The sequence below is a fragment of the Symphalangus syndactylus genome, chromosome 7, assembly GCF_028878055.3.
Source record: "Symphalangus syndactylus isolate Jambi chromosome 7, NHGRI_mSymSyn1-v2.1_pri, whole genome shotgun sequence".
Lineage (NCBI taxonomy): Eukaryota > Metazoa > Chordata > Mammalia > Primates > Hylobatidae > Symphalangus > Symphalangus syndactylus.
Window position 1 is genome coordinate 140,431,075 of NC_072429.2, and position 22,593 is coordinate 140,453,667.

Below are 22,593 nucleotides of genomic sequence, written 5' to 3' on the forward strand. Positions count from 1 at the left end.
GTTAGTATAGGGGGTGCTGAGCGCAGCATTGGCTTCCGTCAGGCTCAGCTATATCCTTCCATGTGTTTGTCCTTCCATTCAATGGACCGGCTGGGCCCTGGGAGGAGGGCAGGGGTCTCGAGGCCTCAGGGACACTGTTGAGTAGGCAGCATCACCTGTAGGCCTGGTGGGGCCTGGCCTCCCAGCAAGTGTCAGGTTCTGAGGTTGGATTTGAGACAGACATGGCTGGTGGGACATGGCAGGGCCCAGGGTATGGTGTCCCTAGCTCAGGCTCTTGACTTGAGAGAGCCCATCTCATTCTGATCACATGTGAGACTGCCCCGGTCACCCAGACATCTGGTGGAGTCTCCGAGGGGAGTTGGGGAGCTGCAGGACCAGTGAGAGCGGAGCAAGGGAGGATGCAGGGGCCTCCGAGGAAGGCCTCCTCTCCTTCCGCCAAGCTGGTCTCTGCCTTCTCCTCCTCTCCTTCCTCCAAGCTGGTCTCTGCCTTCTCCTCCTCTCCTTCCTCCAAGCTGGTCTCTGCCTTCTCCTCCTCTCCTTCCTCCAAGCTGGTCTCTGCCTTCTCCTCCTCTCCTTCCTTCAAGCTGGTCTCTGCCTTCTCCCCCTCTCCTTCCTTCAAGCTGGTCTCTGCCTTCTCCTCCTCTCCTTCCTTCAAGCTGGCCTCTGCCTTGTCCTCCTCTCCTTCCTCTTCTCTTGCAAATGTGGGGAAAGCACTACCTCAGGCTGTGTTAGTGGCCACAAGAGGCCAAAAGAGACTGCGTCCTTCCTTTTGGGGATGCTGCCCAAGCCTGGTCCCCCATCACGACTTCTGCCAGTGAGCCCCTGGGGCAGGAACAGGCTCCTGCTCCACCCACTTCCTGACCTTATTCGTTTGTTCACTGTTGGTACCCACTTCCCAGGTGCCTACTATGGGTGGGACATGTTCTAGGCTCCTGGAATGCATCAATGAATGAGATAAAGTCAGCAAATCAAATCAGTGAATTCTGTGGTACATTAGAAGACAGTTCATCTCTCAATATGTTACCCATTCATTTGTCCCACCATGGGAGGGATGCATGTCAGATCATGCCACTCAAAATCTACCCATATGCCTCCCATTTCACGCAGAGTAAAACCCAAAGTCCTGAAAATGACATAAGACACCGATGCTTCCATCCACGAGGGTGTAACAAGGACTAGCTTCATCCTCCTGTCTTAAACAACTCAAAAATTGGAAAAATATACAAAACCATGATTATCAGACATCAGACAACAGTGGCACAGGACGAAGATCCCTGAAAATGGAAAACCAGCAAGGTGAGCCCATCATGGCCACAGCCAGCTGCCTGGGAAGTTTCCAGTTTGCAGCGCGGGGAGAGGGAGCCCGATAAAGCCCAGTAGTCTCTCTGAGTGGAGGAAGTGGACGTGAAAGTCTGGGGGAGCCAAAGTGGCTGGAGTTTGCTGGGAAGAGTCACAGGAGAGAGCTGCAAAAGGAGGAGGGAGAGTTCTGGGGCTTTGCAGGGGATCCCCTGCATTCTCCATCTTCATCTGAGCTCAGTACGTTTGGGAAAGAACCACAAAGCTCCAAAAGGAGTAGAGGGAACAACCTTTGGAACTCACACAGAGCTAGGAAGAGTTCCTTTTCTCATCAGCAAGAGTGGAAAACCTGGTAATTCACAGGGCATTAGGTAGAGTGCTAGGGGCATGACCTCAGGAATGGAGGAAAAATCTGCTCTAAACAACAGTGCTTTGGCTCTTTCTACTAAAGCTTTAAAATCAAAGCCTCAAAGGCACCAAACTTTTCAAGAAATTTAATCGTGTTCAAGAACAAACCTGAAGAATATTTTAAAAGTACAGGAATATCCAGTACCCAACAAGGCAAAATTCACAATGTCTAGCATCCAATCAAAATTTGCTAGGCATGGAAAGAAGCAAAAAAATACGATCTACAATGAGGAGAAAAATCAATTAATTGAAACCAACACAGAAATGATATAATTAGTAGACAAGGACATTAAAACAAGTATAACTATAAGGTTGGTGGAAAAGTAATTGCGGCTTTTGCCATTACTGTTAATGATATATTTCTCATGTTTAACATGGTAGAGTAAAACATAAGCATGGTAAGGAGAGACATGGAAAATATAAAATGATGAAGAATACATTTCATACTATGAATGCACCAGTTTAGCAGCAGATTAGACAATGTAGAAGCGAAGATGAGTGAACCTGGAGACACAGCAATAGAAACTATCCAGAAATGAAACATATAGAGAAAAAAGACTGGAAAAAATAAAACAGAGCATTAGTGAGCTGTGGGACGGCATCACATGGCATTTTGTATGTGGAATTTGCATCCCCACAGAAGGAAGGGGAAAGAAAACATATTTGAGGAAATAATACCTGAACATTTTACAAATTTGATGAAAATTATAAATCCACAGATCTGGGAAACAATGAATTCCAAGCAAAAGAAATACAAAGAAAACTACATGAAGACACATTGAAATAATATTGCCCCAAACCAATGATAACAGCAAATCTTAAAAACAGCCATAGAAAAAAGACACATGAAAGGAATGAAAAATGAGAGCACAGTTCTTGTTGAAAACGGTATGAGCTGAGAGACAGTAGCGCAACAATTTAGCACCCTGAAAGAAAAAAACAAAACGAAACAACAACCTGCCAAGCTGGAATTCCATACCTAGAGAAAATATCTTTAAAAACGGAAGGTGATATAGAAACACTTTTCATGTACACAAAAACCAGAAGAAGTTATCACCAGGAGTCCTGCACTACAAAAGATGTTTGAGATAGTCTTCCAGACAGAAGGAAAATGACAACAGATGGAAATAGGAAACTACACTAGAGAATAACGAGCACCGGAAATGGGGAAAATGTAGGTAAATAGAATTTGTTTATGTTTAAAATTTAAAGTAAAAATAATAAGACATTGTGGGTTTATAACAAATATAGAAGTAAAATATATAACAATAATAGCACAGACGCCAGGAGGGGGAAATGAAAACAAAATAATGGAAGGTGCTTATACTCTTAATTTTACTTGAAGGTATAATTTCACTTGAAGGTAGACCGAGATAAGCCAGCACGTATATTAGAAACCCAAAAGCAGGCTGGGCACGGTGGCTCACGCACTTTGGGAGGCCGAGGCGGGTGGATCACGAGGTCAGGAGATCGAGACCATCCTGGCTAACATGGTGAAACCCCGTCTCTACTAAAAAATACAAAAAATTAGCCGGGCGAGGTGGCGGGCACCTGTAGTCCCAGCTACTCAGGAGGCTGAGGCAGGAGAATGGCGTGAACCCCGGGGGGCGGAGCCTGCAGTGAGCCGAGATAGCACCACTGCACTCCAGCCTGGGCGACAGCGAAACTCCTTCTCGAAAAAAAAAAAAAGAAACCCAAAAGCAATGACTAAATAATAAAACAACATAAGACAACATATGTGTGGCTAACAAGTCCACAAAGGAGGTAAGGTGGAGTCATAAAAAATACTCAATGCAAATAAAGGCAGAAGAAGAGAAAAAATTGCATAAAAAGAGATGAGACAAAGAGAAAACAAATTGCAAGATGGTAGACGAAAACCAAATCATATCAATAGTCATATTAAATATAAATGATTAAATCACCACAATCAAATAGCAGAGATTGTCAAATGGAATAAAAAAGCAAGATCCAAGTGTACATTGCCTATACAAAATCCACTTGAAATATAGTAGATACCAATCAATCAAAAGTAAAAGGATAGAAAACGATATATCATGCTAACACAGATATAAAAAAAACTGTGTGGTTATATTAATATCAGACAAAGTATATTTTAGAGTAAATAATATAACAGGGATAAAGAGAATCAGTTCATTAATCAAGGAGATATAAGAATCTTAAATGTTCATGCATCTAGTCACAGAACTTCAAAACACATAAAGCAAAGAAGTTAGAGCTAGAAGGAAAAATAGACAAGTCAATAATCTTAGTTGAAAATTTCGGAGGTGGAGCCAAGATGGCCGAATAGGAACAGCTCCAGTCTCCAGCTCCCAGCCCCAGCGACACAGAAGACGGGTGATTTCTGCATTTCTGCTTGAGGTACCGGTTTCATCTCACTAGGGAGTGCCTAACAGTGGGTTCAGGACAGTCGGTGAAGCGCACTGTGCACGAGCCGAAGCAGGGCGAGGCATTGCCTCACTCGGGAAGCGCAAGGGGTCAGGGAGTTCCCTTTCCTAGTCAAAGAAAGGGGAAACAGACGGCACCTGGAATATCGGGTCAGTCCCGTCCTAATACTGCGCTTTTCCAACGGGCCTGGAAAACGGCACACTAGGAGATTGTGTCCCGCACCTGGCTCGGAGGGTCCTATGCCCACAGAGTCTTGCTGATTGCTAGCACAGCAGTCTGAGATCACGCTGCAAGGCGGCAACGAGGCTGGGGGAGGGGCGCCCGCCATTGCCCAGGCTTGCTTAGGTAAACAAAGCAGCCAGGAAGCTCGAACTGGGTGGAGCCCACCACACCTCAAGGAGGCCTGCCTGCCTCTGTAGGCTCCACCTCTGGGGGCAGGGCACAGACAACCAAAAACTCAGCGAGAACCTCCACAGCCTTAAATGTCCCTGTCTGACTGACAGCTTTGAAGAGAGTAGTGGTTCTCCCAGCACGCAGCTGGAGATCTGAGAACGGACAGACTGCCTCCTAAAGTGGGTCCCTCACCCCTGAGCAGCCTAACTGGGAGGCACCCCCCCAGTAGGGACAGACTGACACCTCATTCAACCGGGTACTCCTCTGAGACAAAACTTTCAGAGGAACTATCAGACAGCTGAAATTGTGGTCTCACGAAAATCCGCTGTTCTGCAGCCACCGGTGCTGACACCCAGCCAAACAGGGTCTGGAGTGGACCTCTAGTAAACTCCAACAGACCTGCAGCTGAGGGTCTTGTCTGGTAGAAGGAAAATTAACAAACAGAAAGGACATCCACACCAAAAACCCATCTGTACATCACCATCATCGAAGACAAAAAGTAGACAAAACCACAAAGATGGGGAAAAAACAGACCAAAAAAACTGGAAACTCTAAAAAACAGAGCACCTCTCCTCCTCCAAAGGAACGCAGTTCCTCACCAGCAACGGAACAAAGCTGGATGGAGGATGACTTTGATGAGTTGAGAGAAGAAGGCTTCAGACGATCAAACTACTCTGAGCTACGAGAGGAAATTCAAAACAATAGCAAAGAAGTTAAAAATTTTGAAAAAAAATTAGAAGAATGGATAACTAGAATAACCAATGGAGAGAAGGGCTTAAAGGAGATGATGGAGCTGAAAGCCAAGTTTCAAGAACTATGCGAAGAATGCAGAAGCCTCAGTAGCAGATGCGATCAACTGGAAGAAAGGGTATCGCTGATAGAAGATGAAATGAATGAAATGAAGAGAGAAGGAAAGTTTAGAGAAAAAAGAATAAAAAGAAATGAACAAAGCCTCCAAGAAATTTGGGACTATGTGAAAAGACCAAACCTACTTCTGATTGGTGTACCTGAAAATGATGGGGAGAATGGAACCAAGTTGGAAAACACTCTGCAAGATATTATCCAGGAGAACTTCCCCAATCTAGCAAGGCAGGCCAGCATTCAGATTCAGGAAATACAGAGAACGCCACAAAGATACTCCTCGAGAAGGGCAACTCCAAGACACATAATTGTCAGATTCACCAAAGTTGAAATGAAGGAAAAAATGTTAAGGGCAGCCAGAGAGAAAGGTCGGGTTACCCACAAAGGGAAGCCCATCAGACTAACAGCTGATCTCTCAGCAGAAACTCTACAAGCCAGAAGAGAGTGGGGGCCGATATTCAACATTCTTAAAGAAAAGAATTTTCAACCCAGAATTTCCTATCCCGCCAAACTAAGCTTCATAAGTGAAGGAGAAATAAAATACTTTACAGACAAGCAAACGCTGAGTGATTTTGTCACCACCAGGCCTGCCCTAAAAGAGCTCCTGAAGGAAGCACTAAACATGGAAAGGAACAACCGGTACCAGCCCCTGCAAAAACATGCCAAATTGTAAAGACCATCGAGGCTAGGAAGAAACTATAGCAACTAACGAGCAAAATAACCAACTAACATCATAATGACAGGATCAGATTCACACATAACAATATTCACGTTAAATGTAAATGTGCTAAATGCTCCAATCAAAAGACACAGACTGGCAAACTGGATAAGGAGTCAGGACTCATCAGTGTGCTGTATTCAGGAAACCCATCTCACGTGCAGAGACACACATAGACTCAAAATAAAGGGATGGAGGAAGATCTATCAAGCAACTGGAAAACAAAAAAAGGCAGGGGTTGCAATCCTAGTCTCTGATAAAATAGAGTTTAAACCAACAAAGATCAAAGGAGACAAAGAAGGCCATTACATAATGGTAAAGGAATCAATTCAACAAGAAGAGCTAACTATCCTAAATATATATGCACCCAACACAGGAGCACCCAGATTCATAAAGCAAGTCCTCAGTGACCTACAAAGGGACTTAAACTCCCACACAATAATAATGGGAGATTTTAACACCCCACTGTCAGCATTAGACAGATCAACGAGACAGAAAGTTAACAAGGATATCCAGGAATAGAACTCAGCTCTACATAAAGTGGACCTAATAGACATCTACAGAACTCTCCACCCCAAATCAACAGAATATACATTTTTTCCAGCACCACACCACACCTATTCCAAAATTGACCACATAGTTGGAAGTAAAGCTCTTCTCAGCAAATGTAAAAGAACAGAGATTATAACAAACTGTCTCTCAGACCACAGTGCAATCAAACTAGAACTCAGGATTAAGAAACTCAGTCAAAACCGCTCACTACATGGAAACTGAACAACCTGCTCCTGAATGACTATTGGGTACATAATGAAATGAAGGCAGAAATAAAGATGTTCTTTGAAACCAACGAGAACAAAGACACAACATACCAGAATCTCTGGGACACGTTCAAAGCAGTGTGTAGAGGGAAATTTATAGCACTAAATGCCCACAAGAGAAAGCAGGAAAGATCCAAAATTGACACCCTAACATCACAATTAAAAGAACTAGAAAAGCAAGAGCAAACACATTCAAAAGCTAGCAGAAGGCTAGAAATAAGTAAAATCAGAGCAGAACTGAAGGAAATAGAGACACAAAAAACCCTTCAAAAAATTAATGAATCCAGGAGCTGGTTTTTTGAAAAGATCAACAAAATTGATGGACCGCTAGCAAGACTAATAAAGAAGAAAAGAGAGAAGAATCAAATAGATGCAATAAAAAACGAAAAAGGGGATATCACCACCGATCCCACAGAAATACAATCTACCATCAGAGAATACTACAAACACCTCTATGCAAATAAACTAGAAAATCTAGAAGAAATGGATAAATTCCTCGACAAATACACCCTCCCAAAACTAAACCAGGAAGAAGTTGAATCTCTGAATAGACCAATAACAGGTTCTGAAATTGTGGCAATAATCAATAGCTTACCAACCAAAAGGAGTCCAGGACCTGATGGATTCACGGCTGAATTCTACCAGAGGTACAAGGAGGAACTGGTACCATTCCTTCTGAAACTATTCCAATCGATAGAAAAAGAGGGAATCCTCCCTAACACATTTTACGAAGCCAGCATCGTCCTGATACCAAAACCTGGCAGAGACATAACCAAAAAAGAGAATTTCAGACCAATATCCTTGATGAACATTGATGCAAAAATCCTCAATAAAATACTGGCAAACCGAATCCAGCAGCACATCAAAAAGCTTATCCACCATGATCAAGTGGGCTTCATCCCTGGGATGCAAGGCTGGTTCAACATATGCAAATCAATAAATGTAATCCAGCATATAAACAGAACCAAAGACAAAAACCACATGATTATCTCAATAGATGCAGAAAAGGCCTTTGACAAAATTCAACAACCCTTCATGCTAAAAACTCTCAATAAATTAGGTATTGATGGGATGTATCTCAAAATAATAAGAGCTATCTACAACAAACCCACAGCCAATATCATACTGAATGGGCAAAAACTGGAAGCATTCCCTCTGAAAACTGGCACAAGACAGGGATGCCCTCTCTCACCGCTCCTATTCAACATAGTGCTGGAAGTTCTGGCCAGAGCAATCAGGCAGGAGAAGGAAATAAAGGGTATTCAATTAGGAAAAGAGGAAGTCAAATTGTCCCTGTTTGCAGATGACATGATTGTATATCTAGAAAACCCCATTGTCTCAGCCCAAAATCTCCTTAAGCTGATTAGCAACTTCAGCAAAGTCTCAGGATACAAAATTAATGTACAAAAATCACAAGCATTCTTGTACACCAATAACAGACAAAGAGAGAGCCAAATCATGAGTGAACTCCCATTCACAATTGCTTCAAAGAGAATAAAATACCTAGGAATCCAACTTACAAGGGATGTGAAGGACCTCTTCAAGGAGAACTACAAACCACTGCTCAATGAAATAAAAGAGGATACAAACAAATGGAAGAACATTCCATGCTCATGGGTTGGAAGAATCAATATCGTGAAAATGGCCATACTGCCCAAGGTAATTTATAGATTCAATGCCATCCCCATCAAGCTACCAATGACTTTCTTCACAGAATTGGAAAAAACTACTTTAAAGTTCATATGGAACCAAAAAAGAGCCCGCATCGCCAAGTCAATCCTAAGCCAAAAGAACAAAGCTGGAGGCATCAGGCTACCTGACTTTAAACTATACTACAAGGCTACAGTAACCAAAACAGCATGGTACTGGTACCACAACAGAGACATAGATCAATGGAACAGAACAGAGCCCTCAGAAATGATGTCACATAGCTACAACTATCTGATCTTTGACAAACCTGACAAAAACAAGAAATGGGGAAAGGATTCCCTATTTAATAAATGGTGCTGGGAAAACTGGCTAGCCATATGTAGAAAGCTGCAACTGGATCCCTTCCTTACACCTTATACAAAAATTAATTCAAGATGGATTAAAGACTTATATGTTAGACCTAAAACCATTAAAATCCTACAAGAAAACCTAGGCAATACCATGCAGGACATAGGCGTGGGCAAGGACTTCATGTCTAAAACACCAAAAGCAATGGCAACAAAAGCCAAAATCGACAAATGGGATCTCATTAAACTAAAGAGCTTCTGCACAGCAAAAGAAACTATCATCAGAGTGAACAGGCAACCTACACAATGGGAGAAAATTTTTGCAACCTACTCATCTGACAAAGGGCTAATATCCAGAATCTACAATGAACTCAAACAAATTTACAAGAAAAAAACAAACAACCCCATCAAAAAGTGGGCAGAGGACATGAACAGACACTTCTCAAAAGAAGACATTTATGCAGCCAAAAAACGCATGAAGAAATGCTCCTCATCACTGGCCATCAGAGAAATGCAAATCAAAACCACAGTGAGATACCATCTCACACCAGTTAGAATGGCCATCATTAAAAAATCAGGAAACAACAGGTGCTGGAGAGGATGTGGAGAAATAGGAACACTTTTACACTGTTGGTGGGACTGTAAACTAGTTCAACCATTGTGGAAGTCAGTGTGGCGATTCCTCAGGGATCTAGAACTAGAAATACCATTTGACCCAGCCATCCCATTACTGGGTATATACCCAAAGGACTATAAATCACGCTGCTATAAAGACACATGCACACGTATGTTTATTGCGGCACTATTCACAATAGCAAAGAGTTGGAACCAACCCAAATGTCCAACAACGATAGACTGGATTAAGAAAATGTGGCACATATACACCATGGAATACTATGCAGCCATAAAAAATGATGAGTTCGTGTCCTTTGTAGGGACATGGATGAAACTGGAAAACATCATTCTCAGTAAACTATCGCAAGGACAAAAAACCAAACACCGCATGTTCTCACTCATAGGTGGGAATTGAACAATGAGAACTCATGGACACAGGAAGGGGAACATCACGCTCCGGGGACTGTTGTGGGGTGGGGGGAGGGGGGAGGGACAGCATTAGGAGATACACCTAATGCTAAATGACGAGTTAATGGGTGCAGGAAATCAACATGGCACATGGATACATATGTAACAAACCTGCACATTGTGCACATGTACCCTAAAACCCTAAAGTATAATAAAAAAAAAAAAAAAGAAAATTTCAACATCCATCTATTGATAATTGATAAGTCAACAGGTAATCAGTAAGAATATAAAAGGCTCAAACAATTATTAACCAACATAACTGAATTGACATTTATAGAACTCTAACCACAAAATAATAAACTTTATTTTCAAATACACATGGCACATTTACCAAGGCAGACTATATTCTGTGCCATAAAAAGTCTTAGCAAATTGGAAAGGATTCAGATCCAACAAAGCATGATCTTTGACCACATGGAATTAAATTGGAAATCAATAACAGAAAGATAGACAGAAAATACCTAAGTATAAGGAAACTAAATAACATACTTTTAAATAATCCATAGGAAAAGAAGAAATAAAAGGTAATGAAAGTAAAAGGTATCTTGAACAAAACAAAAATGAAAACACAGCATATAAAAATCCCTGGGGTGCAGCATTAAAACACCTGTATTAGAAAAGAATGAAGGTCTGAAATCAGATTATAACTGAATAAATTAGGAAAAAAGCAGCAAATTAAACTCAAGAAAAAAAGAGCAAAAATCAATGAAATAGAAAATAACAGAAAATAGAAAAAATCAATGAAACCAGTAGGTTATTTTTTTGAAAAGATGAAAATATTGATAAACCACTAGCAGGATTTATTAGGGCAAAAAAGTAAAAACACAGATTATTAACATCAGTAAGAGTGGGTACGTCATTACAGGTTCTACAGACATTAAAAGAATAATGAAGGGATAGTCTGAATAATTTTATGCCAATAGATTTGGTGACATAATGAAATGGACACATTTCTTAGAGTCATAAAATACCAAAGCTTACTCAAGAATTAAATAACAAGAATAACCCTATATTATGAAAATTGAATGTGTAGTTGAAAACTTTCCCACAAAGAAAATTTTAGGCTGAGTTGGCTTCACTCTTGAATTCTATCAAGTGTTTAAGGAAGAAATAATACCAATACTACAAACTCTTCCAGAAAATTGAAGAGGAGGGAACACTTCCCAACAATTCCATGAGGCAAAACCTGACACCAAAACCAGATAAAGATATTGGAAATAAAGAAAACTATAGCCTAATATCTTCCATGAACAGACATAAACTTTCTTAACAAAACGATTTAAAGTATACAGAAATGCTTATCCATCATCTCCTAGCGGGGCTTATCCTGGGAATACAAGGCTAATTGAATATTTGAAAAATCAGTCAATGTAATTCACTAGATTGACTGACTAAGGAAAGAAAATATAATGATCTCAATAGATGCAGAGAAACATTTGGTAAAACCCAACATCTATTCAAAAACCTAGGAATTAAGAAAAATTCCTCAACCTGATAAAAAGTATCTATAAAAATCCTACAGCTAACATCACACTTTATGGTGAAAGGCTGAATATTTTTCCACACGACTGGGAATGAGGCAAGAAGTCTGCTCTTACCCTCTCATTCAACATTAGACTGTGGACTTAATCAATGTAAGAAGTCAACAAAAAGGAATAAAAGTCATACAGCCTGGGAAAGAAGAAACAAACTATTTTTATTTGTAGAAGGCATTATTATATAAGTTGAAATTTCCAAATCTACAGAAAAGCCTACTAGAACTAAAAAATAAGTTCAGCAAATTTGCAAATTGTAAGGTCAATAAACAAAAATTATTCATATTTATGTATGCTGGCAATGAACAATTGGGAATTGAAATAAAAAAGGTACCATGTACACTAGCACCAAAAATCATGAGTTATTTAGGCACAAACCTACCCAACAATTTCAAGGTCTGTATACTGTAAGCTACAAAATATTGATGAAATAAATCAAGAAGATAAATAGACACACCATGTTCATGGATTGGAAGACTCAATATTGTTGAGATGTTAATTTTCTCTAACTTTATCTAAATATTCAATGCAATTTCAATAAAAACCCCAGCAAGAATTCTTTTGGTAGTAACCAACAAGCTGTTTCTAAAATTTATATGGAAAGGTAAAGAAACTAGGATAGTCAAAATGATTTTGTAGAAGAACAAAATTGGAGGACCATTACCAATGTCAAGACTTATTGTCAAGCTATAGTAATCAAGGCAATGTAATATTGATAAAAGCACATAAATATAAATACGTGCAATAGAACATGGATTCCAGGAAAAGGCCCACACATATAAGGTCGATTGATTATTTTTGTTTTGTTTTGTTTAGAGATAGGGTCTCACTCTTTTGCTCAGGCTGAAGTACAGTGGTGTGGTCATAGCTCACTGCAGTCTCGAACTTCTGGGCTCAAGCAATTCTCCTGCCTCAGCCTCCTGAGTAGTTGGGACTATAGATGCATGCCACTGTGCCTGGCTTCAACTGATTTTTGATAAGGGTGCAAGAGCAACTCTATTAAAAAAGCATTAACTGATGGTGCTGCAATAATTGGATAGACACACACAAAAAATAACCCCTAATCCGTACCTCACACCATATGTAAAAATTTACTCAAAAAGATCATAGACCCAAAAGTAAGACCTAAACTTCTAAAACTTTCAGAAGAAAATATAGGAGGAAATCTTTCTGATCTTGGGTTAGACAAAGACTTCTTAGATGTGACACCAAAAGCACTATATAAAAGAAGAAATGACAAATTTGATTTCATAAAAATTAAAAACTTCTGCTTTTTGAAAGATATGTGAAACATGTTGGAATCAAAATGGAGTCACTGTGTTAAAACTCTGATAAATGGGGCTGGAGGAAGCCTTAAAGGAATGGTTCTCATGCACAAATGCCTGACTGCAAGAACTATCACAAAAGACACTGCAAAACCCACAACCTTGCACAAAGGCCAATTGCAACCTTACACACACACACAAATACTTCTGTGAGGTCATCTACCCAGAAAACTGTCTTTCCAACCTAGGACTCACCCCAGCCTTGTTATTGACCCTTGTAGCCAAGAATTATTATTTCAGAACAACTTAAGTAATCAATCATTTTAATTTTGCCTTTAAAAACTTACCCTTGCCCCAGCCTTAAATAGGCATGTGGTTTACTATGGCACACGTATTACTATTGCAATGCCCATTCCTGAATAAATATCATTTTGTTTTAGAGATCCCCTCTGTCTTTATTTTATTTTTGTTTTCTAGAGAGTCTTGATCTGTTGCCTAGGCTGGAGTACAGTGGCACAATCATAGCTCACTCACTGTAGCCTCAAACTCCTGGGCTCAAGAGATGATCCTGCCTCAGCCTCCCAAGTAGCTAGGACTACAGATGCATGCCACCATGTCTGCCTATTTTTTTTATTATTATAGAGGCAGGGTCTCTCTATATTGCTCAGGCTGGTCTTGAACTCCTGGGCTCAAATGATCCTCCTGCTTCCACCTCCCAAAGTGCTGGGATTACAGGCATGAGCCACTGCACCTGGTCCCCCTCTCTTTTACTTAGATTAAGGGATATGCCTTAAAAAATGATAAGCTGCAGACTTGGAGGCAGTATTTGCAAATCACATATCTGATAAAGGACTATCTCCAGAATATAGAAAGAACTCTCAAAACAAAACAAAGCAAAGCACAAGTGGCCTAAGGAAACACAGGCAGGAGACTGGGACAAGGCGTCAGAGGAGGCAGACAGATGGCAAAGAAGCACCTGAAAAGCACTCAACATTCCTCACGAGGGAAACCAACTAACACCACAGTGGGCTATCACTACACTTCTACTGAAATGGCTAAAATCAGAGACAGTGGAAATACCAGGTGCTGGTGAGGTTGCAGAATAGCTCTGAGCTTCCATACATTGCTGGTGGGAATGCACAGTGGCACAGCCCTCTTGGAAGATAGCCTGGTATTTGCTAATAAAGTCGAATGTACACTTACCAAATGGCTCAGCTACCCACTCCTAGGCATTCGCTCAAGTGAAATGACTACTGACTAAAATATATACACAAACATTTATACTGGCTTTATTTATGATATCTCCACATGGAAATAATCCAAATGTCCTTCACCCTGGGAATGCATAAACAAACCATGTCACATTCACAGTAATGCTACTCAGCAACAAGAGGTGAATCACTGATAAACACAAAAACAGGGATGCTCCAGGAGGGAAACCAGACTCCAAAAGCTACATGTGGTGTCATTTCACTTTTATGACATTCTGAAAAAGGTGAAACTACAGACAGAGAGCAGGTCAGTGGCTCCCAGGGACTGGGAGTTGGAGAGAGTTCACTACAAAGGGATGGGAGGGAGTGTCTGGGAGACGGAGCTGTCTGGGGTTCATGTACCCACCACCATATTTTGTTTGTGATGGTGAGTCCGTGACTATATACATTTGTCAAAATTTGAGAGCTATACGCTAAAAATAGTGAATTTTATCGTCTGTAAATCATACTGTAATCGAAAAGAAAAAAGACACATAAGAACAAAAATGATCTCTCTGCCCTTATTTCCCTCTGCTCTCCCTTGCTTATTCCACCCCAGTGGTGGGACGCTCCTACCACGGGATGCACGTCTACCTCTGGACCTTTGTGTAGCCACTCCTTCCATCTGGGGAACACCCTTCCTCCAGATGGCTGCCTGCCTCAGTCCCTCACCTGATTTTAGTCTTTGCTCAGTTGTCACCTTCTTGAAGAACTGATTTAAAATCCTCACCCCACACTTCCCCCTCCCCACCCTCTCTTTTTTCCATGTCACTTTTTGCCCTGTAACATCATATCATTTACTTTCCTGCCTCTGGTCTCACTGGCAGTCTCCCTACCTGGAATGTAAGGCATGAGGGCAGGGTCTTTATCGCTTTTGTTCCCAGCAGTATCCCTGACACCTAGAACACCTGGTCCATGTAGCAGATGCTCAGCAAATACTGGCGGAATGAATGGAGTGCTTCATAGCAGGTGATGTATCCAGAGCCACCACCGGCCCTGTCCTGACCTTGGACATGGCATTGTGACAGCCCTCCCACCTCTCCAGGATTCAGTCTGTCCCCTGCAATCATCACATCAGATCCAGCTTCCCAAATGCCTTCTGGTGGACCCTGTGAAGCTCTGCTTCTCTGGCCCCTCTGCCCAGAGCATGTCTCCTTCTCTTCCTTTCTTTCTGTCCCCTTGCCAGGGCTGTAGGAGGACACCCACCAGTCTTCTCCATCCCATAACTGCATCAGAGGGTTGGGGTTGCCTGAGAAGCCATATTTCTGCACATCTGAGCCTTGCTGTCTGAAGAGCTCCAGAGCCTGCGTCCTGGAGATCAGGTGTTCTGACATCTCTTGGCATCTCAGGGCCAGGGAAGCTCTGGGGAGGACCTCAAACCCTCGTCTCTTGACCTTGAGAGGTCAAGACACAGTTTACCCCTTCTGGAAGCCGCCTCCTTCCTGTGGCCTCTCAGAAAACTAGCCAGTTCCCTGATCCTGGAAAGGGTGACCTTCCAGACAAACCTGGCTGGGGCTGACTCTGGGAGTGGGAGTGAGGATCCTGTTGGAGCTAGAGCCCCGCTTCCCCCAGGCACAGCAGCAGTCACAGCGGGCACCAGCGAGGCCCGTACCTTGCCCCTCCAAACCCACATGGCAGCCCCTGTGGCTTCCAGAGTTAAATGTATTTTTAAAAATAGAAAAACGATGTGAACACACTATTAGCAAACATCTGCAGAGGAGTACTCTCGGCTTAGCAGCAACAGAAGCTACGGCAGAGAAGGGAGGCCTGACAACATTCAAATGCCGACTGCGAGGGTCGGAAATACCTGAGTTCACAGGCAGGTACCGAGACACTCCCAGAACAGCCACCACAGGCAGCATGGATTGCAACCGGGAATCCTGCTCTGAACCCATGGCTTGGCTGTGGGCCCCAGCCCGGGTGGACGAGTGTCTGGACAGCAGAACCTGCTTTGAGTCCCCGTAGAGGGGGCGGGCAGGGCTCTGTGCTGGGGGCCAAGCTCTGACCTGCCTATCGGACACAGGAAGGTAGAGATGCCCTTTGTGTCTTTCCAGGTTCCTGGGACACTGGGGTTCCCTGGGGACCCTGGAAGGCTGTGGAGGAACCTTCCTTTATTCATGTCCCTTAAATCTCTGCAGAAACACTGGCTGTGGTATCATCTCAATTCTGCTGAATAGAAGCCGAGGCTCAGAGAAGCAGGTGGATGGTCTGTCCATCCATCCACTGACCCGTTCACACAGCCTGCAGGCACTGTTGGCAACACAGGCCATGGTCCCTCTGGCCCTCACACAGGTGCAGGCTATGTGGGCAAGGCCCTCACTCTAGTTTAAGCTTCTGCCCTCCTGGCCTCCTTTCCTCCAGCCTGATCCCCCTCCAACCCCCGCAGGCCGCTCCTGGGGGCAGGACCCTGCTTCCTCAGCACAGGGGCCCCTGGATGGCCTGCAGGGAGGCTCCCCTGACAGATGAGGAGGCTGAGTACTGGTGGGGGGTCAGAGGGTCCCTGCTGGGGCTGAGCTGACCTAGAGTTTTGGGACACGGCTGACGACATTCTACCCGTCGGGGTGCGGCTGTGTGGCCTTTCAGGACACTGCCCGTCCATGGTTGGGGTGCAGTGTAGACCCACAGGAACCCACTACTAGCTCTGGCCTCACGCCTGTGGGCTGGCCCTGTCTCCGGCACTGGCCCTCCCCCGCCCTGGCGGGCCTGACCTCACCCCTGAAGTCACAATGGTTCCAGTGTCCACAGCATCCTTTCTAGGGTCTGTCTGTGTTCTGGGGACAGCAGATGTGCATGTGTGCCTGTGTTTGTGGGTGCGTGCTCAGACGTGTGTCCTCAAGGGGTCCCGGGCCTGCCCCTTCCTTCTCTGGGCCTCAGTTGTCTCCTGGGAGACCCATGGATGATCCGGCTTGGGCCATTTGTTTGCTAAGTCCAGGTCCCTGTGCGGGTGGCAGGTCCTGGGGCTGGAGCTGTGACTTCCCCTCTGGGTTTGAGTCTGAGCACCTGCGATGTGCTGGGCTCCTCTCTGGGTCTGAGTCTGAGCACCTGCCCCTCTGGGTTTGAGTCTGAGCACCTGCGATGTGCTGGGCTCCCCTCTGGGTGCGGGTGCTTGCCGCCTCTGGGATCCTCTCCAGCCGAAGGAACCAGGAGCGGGGACAGCCTGGGAGCTCAGCCTGTGGGGCTGGGCAGGCTGCCCCGAATCAAATCCAGCTCCCTCTCTGCTGACCGCGTGCCTGGGAACCTCACCATGCCTCACTGTGCACTCCTCCCCATCTGCAAGACTGGAGCAGGACCGAGGGTCAGAGCGGCCGCTGCGGGCCTGGCCCTGCTCACCTCCCTGGGATTGGGGTGGAACTCAGAGAGGGCCGGGAGCCAGCGGCTGGTCGCACAGCAATCAGTGGTGGAAATGAGTCTCAAACTCAGGTCCCCAGATCCAAGTCTAGGGTGAGGACGAGGCCCCTGGCCCAGTGGCACCCCCTCCCTCCCCGCCGCCTGCTCCGCGACCCGGCCCCCGCGCGGCCGGTAGATGGCGCTGCGGGCCCAGGCAGGACTCGGGCGGCAGGAGGGCAGCGGCCTGGACCCGGGGCCTGTGAGAGGCACACGTGCCACCCAGCCCACGCGCCCTCCCCGCCACACCCTCCCTCCAGCCAGGGACCCGCAGAAAGGGCGTCATGGGTAGGGGTGCCTGGCATCCCACCGCCTTAGGCCTGGGGCTGCAGGCACTACCCACTGGGGGCAGTGAAGTCGGAGGGCGCCACGTGCGTCCCACCACCAAGCCTTTGCCTAGGCCGTTGCCCCTCCTGCTGTTCGCCTGCAATGAGGAAGGGGCCAGATTCAAGGGCCGGGCAGCCCCCTGGCCTCCCAGGCTCCTTCTGTGTGTCCCTGCCCAACTCCCTGGGGTTCCTAGGCTGCAGCCAGGTTTGAGGGTTTGTGCAGTGCCTTTCTCCCCGAATGCGCCCTGCCCCCACTTTCCTAAAGAAACTCATTTTTGCCCTTGGAGACCCCCGCCCAGGCCACCTCCTCGGGTAAGCCACCCTGATTTCTTTGGGTTCCCATAGCATTTATTCTCAAGGCGGTTTGTTCAACCGTGCTGGGCTTGACTGGGCGGCGGGACGGTGGGGGCTGTGGTTTGACTGGAGGTGACAGGAGGGGCCAGGTGGACACCCATGCCCCTCGTCCAGCTGGGTCCCACCACCAGCTCCCCTGGCTGCTGCCCCAAGGTCTGACTCCGTGAAGTTCCCTTCCCAGGAGACAGTGGCCCTGTTTGACCAGTGGACACCCCCACAGAAGACGTAAACGTAAGACCTGAAGCTGTGAAACTCCTAGAGGAAAACAGGGGAAATGCTGTTTGACATGGGTCTTGGCAATGATTTTTTGGATATGAAGCCAAAAGCACAGGCGAAAAAGCAAAAATAGACAAGTGGGACTACACCAAACTCAGAAGCTTCTGCACAGCAAAGGAAACAACAAAATGAAAAGGCAGCCTACGGAACGGGAGGGAATATTTGCAAACCCTCTCTCTGATAAGGGGTTAACATCCAAGATATATAAGGAACTGCTGTCACTCAATAGCAGAAAACCAAATCAGCCAATTAAAAAGTGGGCAATGGATTTGAATCGACATTTATCCAAAGAAGACAAATAGTCAACCGGTATATAAAAAGGTTCCCCACATCACTAATCACCAGGACATGCAAATCAAAGCCACAGTGAGATCGCCTTGCACCTGTTAGGATGGCTGGCATCAAAAAGACAAGATGGCAAGTGTTGGCTGGGGTGTGGAGAAAGGGAGCCCTTGTACCCTGTTGGTGGGAATGTAAAATGGTGCAACCAATATAGGAAACAGCATGGAGGTTCCTCGGAAAACTAAAGATAGACCTGCCATCTGATCCAGCAATCCCTCTACTGGGTTACAGCCAAAGGAAATGGCACCAGGATCTTGAAGATAGATCTGCACTCCCATGATCGCTGTGGCTTTGTTGAGGATAGCCAAGATATGGAAACGCCCGCAGTGTCTGTGGTCAGATGAATGAAGAAAAAAAATGTGGTATATACATACAATGGAATATTAGCCTTTAAAAAGAAGGAAACCTGCCATATATGACAACGTGAATAAACCTGGAGGATTTTATGCCAAGTTTAGTAAAGCCAGACCCAGAAAGGCCAATGCTGCTTGATTCTGCTTCTATGTGGAATCTAATATAGTCAAAGTCAGAAGCAGAGAGTAAAATGGTGGTTCCCAGGGCGGGTCGGGGGGAAGGGGAAAGGAGGCACTGCTGCTGAATGGGGATAAAGTTTCAGTGAAGATAAGTTGCAGAAGTCTGCCGTGCCACATTGCACCCATAGTTAACGAAGCTGCACTGCACACTTAAATGTTTGTTAAGTGCGTAGATCTCATGTTAAGTGTTCTTACCACAGAAAAACAAAAAACAACCACCACAAACAACCACCACTGAGCACACCTGACCCAGCCTCTAGTGGCAGCGCTGGGATCCCCAAGGGGGGCTGCAGGACCTCGAGGTTGGCCCTCCCCTAGCAGCTGCGGCCTGGTGGGGCTCTGGGCTCTTGCTGGGGCTCTGTGCTCCTGGCTGAGGGAGTCCCTGTCCTCTCTGAGCCTCGCTGCCCTCAGGCGCACAGCAGGGATGGACTGAGGCCCCTCCAGGGGGGCAGAGAGAGTGCCCACCTCCTGGCCCTGGGTGGTCCCCGTCCTGCAGATGGGTGATTCCCTATGCCAAGATTGCCCAGGGAGGGTCCCGCTGGCATCTCTGGGGTCCACGGGGTGGGGCAGCCCCGGTCAGCAGCAGGCCTGGGTCCCCAAGCTGGGACACTGCCCAGGGGCTCCTCCTCGCCTTCCAGGGCTCCCCTCCTCCTCCACACCCCCTCCTACGCTTTCACAGAAAAAAGAGTGGAGAAAAGGCAAAAGAAAGAGGTTTTCTCCTCCGCTTTCTGAAAATGAGATTTTAAAAATAACTCCTGGCGGGGGGAGCGCTGGGAGGGGCCTTTCTGGGGAGGCCAGCCAAGCCTGCTCTCCCTCCTCCGTCGGCAGCCACCCCCCAGGGCCTGGGGCCTGCATGCCTCCATCTAGAGGCTTCCTCTGCCGGGTCCCCTTCTCTGTCCCTCAGGAAGGCAGGGCCTTCCTGACCTGCTGGAGGAGGCAGCAAAGGCCAGTGTGTAGTGGGGAGGCTGCTGGGGGAAGGGGGTGATGCTGATGGTGGAGGAAGGTATGTCAGGCCGTGGCCCCAGGCAGGAGAGGGGGGCTGGCTCCTACAAGTCCCCCATGTTTCCTCTGTCTCGCCGGTGCCCTCGGCCTCCTCTCGGCTCACTGCTCACCAGCCACAGGCTTCCTGGGCTGATGTTTCATGGTCAGGGGCTGGGTCTTTTCCTGCCACAGGGCCTTTGCACACGCTGCTCCAAAGGCCCACATAGCCCCTGCTTCAGCGTCATTTCCTGAGAGGCCATCTCAGATCACAGAATGGACACAGAGTGTCCCCCCCGACCTCGACATTGTCAGAGCTCCCTGCAAATTTCCCTTTCACAATGGCATTTCCTTCTGGGTTTCTCTGTGTTGCCCTCACAGCTTACAACTGAGAGGCTCCGGAGGGCGGGCTGGGCACAGATGCCCTTGCTCCCTCACCCTGCACTAGGGCTCTCGTCATGCCTATTCTTCACCTGCCATCACCTGTGTTTCTCTCTGGGGGGGATCTCTGGCCACTGCTGAAGCTACCAGGGAATCCAGCTTTCCTGGGAGCAGCCCTTGACCCGTGATTTGGGGACGAGGACAGATGGCTCAGCCCTGCCCCTCCGATGGGGTGACCCAGTGGGATCAAGCCCCGGTGGCTTCCAGGATGCTGAGTGCTTGACAACGCCACTCTGGCTTCCCACCTTCTGAGTTTCTCTTCCTCCCCCACCCCACAGTGTTTCCTGGGATCACGTCCCAAGAACATGCCTGCCCTGAGTTGCTGCCTTGGGGTCTGCATGGTAGGCAGAAGAAATGCCCCAAAAGTGTCAGTGTTCTCATGCCTGGAACCTGTACTTATTACTTTTTATGGCAAAAAAGGACCTTGTAGTTGTGATGAAATTAAGAATCTTTAGGACATTATTATCCAGGTGGTCCCCCAATGTAATCATGTGTGGCCTTACAAGAGGGAGGCGGAGGCAGGTTTGACTACAGAAAGAAAGGAGGCCGTGTGGCCCCAGAGGCAGAGGTTGGAAGGAGGCGGCCACCAGCTTCCGGCAGAGGTGAGGAAGGCTCCGCCAGAGCCTCTGGGCGAGCATAGCCCTGTTGGCTTGGTTTTGGCCCAGGGATGTGACTTTAACCCAGGATGGTGTTAATTAGTTACAGCAGCTCCAGGAAGCGCACTCTCGGCTGCAGGGGAGCCCACACAGAGACACACTGGGTTGGCTTCATTCTTGCTGCCAAATGAAGTTGTCCCTCCAGATGCTGGGCACATGGCCACCCGGGAGTGGATGGCATGTCCCAGCCTCTCTTGCAGCCAAGGGGGACCACAAGACCAAATCCTCAGCCCTGGAATTTGAGAAGTGGAGTGGGCAGTGCCCTGGAATTTGAGAAGTGGAGTGGGCAGTGCCCTGGAATTTGAGAAGTGGAGTGAGCAGTGTCTCCTTGTGTTCTCCATAGGAAGCTGCCAGCCCACGACTGCCTTTGCCCCTCCCAGGTCGGGATGCGGTACGTGCCGCTGCACCTCGACCTCACAGATGAGGACACCCACCCCCAGGTGAGAGCAGAGCCACAGGCCAAAGAGCCTGAGCCCCTGAGTGTCCCCATGGAGCAGAGCTGCCCTCAAGGCCTGCACTGGCTGGGCTGTTGCCGGACGGAGACAAATGTTCTGTCTTGTTTTAGCCACTGTATTTGGGGGTGCTTTGTTACAACAGATTAGATATCTCCCTGACTGATACAGCTTGGTTTAGAGGTCACTAGCCAGCTGGGGCGTGGTCCCCAGGAGGTGCTCAGTGGCGATCTGCAGAATAAGCATGTCAGGATGAACTGTTTCTTCCTCTCGTAGTCACACAATGATATTGATAGCTGAGCCACCATTCAGGACCGTCGTTCGGCTGGAGCCCACCAGGCTGAGCTGAAGTTGACCTGCGCTTGCCTTGAGAATTGGTGCCGGGGGACCACCTGGCTGGAGCACAGGGAGGTGGAAAACACATGCAGGCCATATGAATAGAGGACCAGACTCACCACGGCTGATTCTGAGGTCCGAGAGCTGGGTGTGCTCCTGCCTACAGGTGCCTGGAGGGCTGGGCTTCAGCCTTTCCATCCTTCTCCACGCCTAGCTCAGAGCCTGGCCCAGCAGGGACTCAGGAAAGGCTCGGGGGCAGAGGCTGGACAGGGCACTGGGATTCTGCTTCTTGGGACAGCGGATGGCGCTCAGGGCCTGGATGGAGGAAGCAGAGGGCGTAGACCTCATGGCTGGAGGCCAGATCCCAAGCACGCTCCACATTCCTGAGCACTGTGCCTGTGGGGGCTATCCCAGCAGTGTGACCTCACTGGGGGGGTGTCACACAGGACAGTAATGGGAAGGAACTGTGCACACGTGCTGCCTAC

The 22,593-nt window shown here is 46.7% G+C and overlaps 1 protein-coding gene across 9 annotated transcripts in view; it reads right to left on the reverse strand.

Annotated features, from left to right (window-relative positions):
• LOC129486869 (maestro heat-like repeat family member 5) overlaps positions 1 to 16,713 on the reverse strand; it is a 78,941-nt gene extending 62,228 nt beyond the window's left edge. For 8 of the 9 annotated variants that reach the window (XM_055287416.2, XM_055287410.2, XM_055287415.2 and 5 more), the window contains exon 1: positions 16,550 to 16,713. In XM_055287416.2, coding sequence (XP_055143391.1) covers positions 16,550 to 16,629 — 80 coding nt within the window. In that variant the 5' untranslated portion in view covers positions 16,630 to 16,713. The remainder of the gene's footprint in view (positions 1 to 16,549) is intronic. The other variant, XM_055287418.2, reaches the window with a different exon arrangement.
• Between the last annotated feature and the right edge of the window lie 5,880 nt (positions 16,714 to 22,593).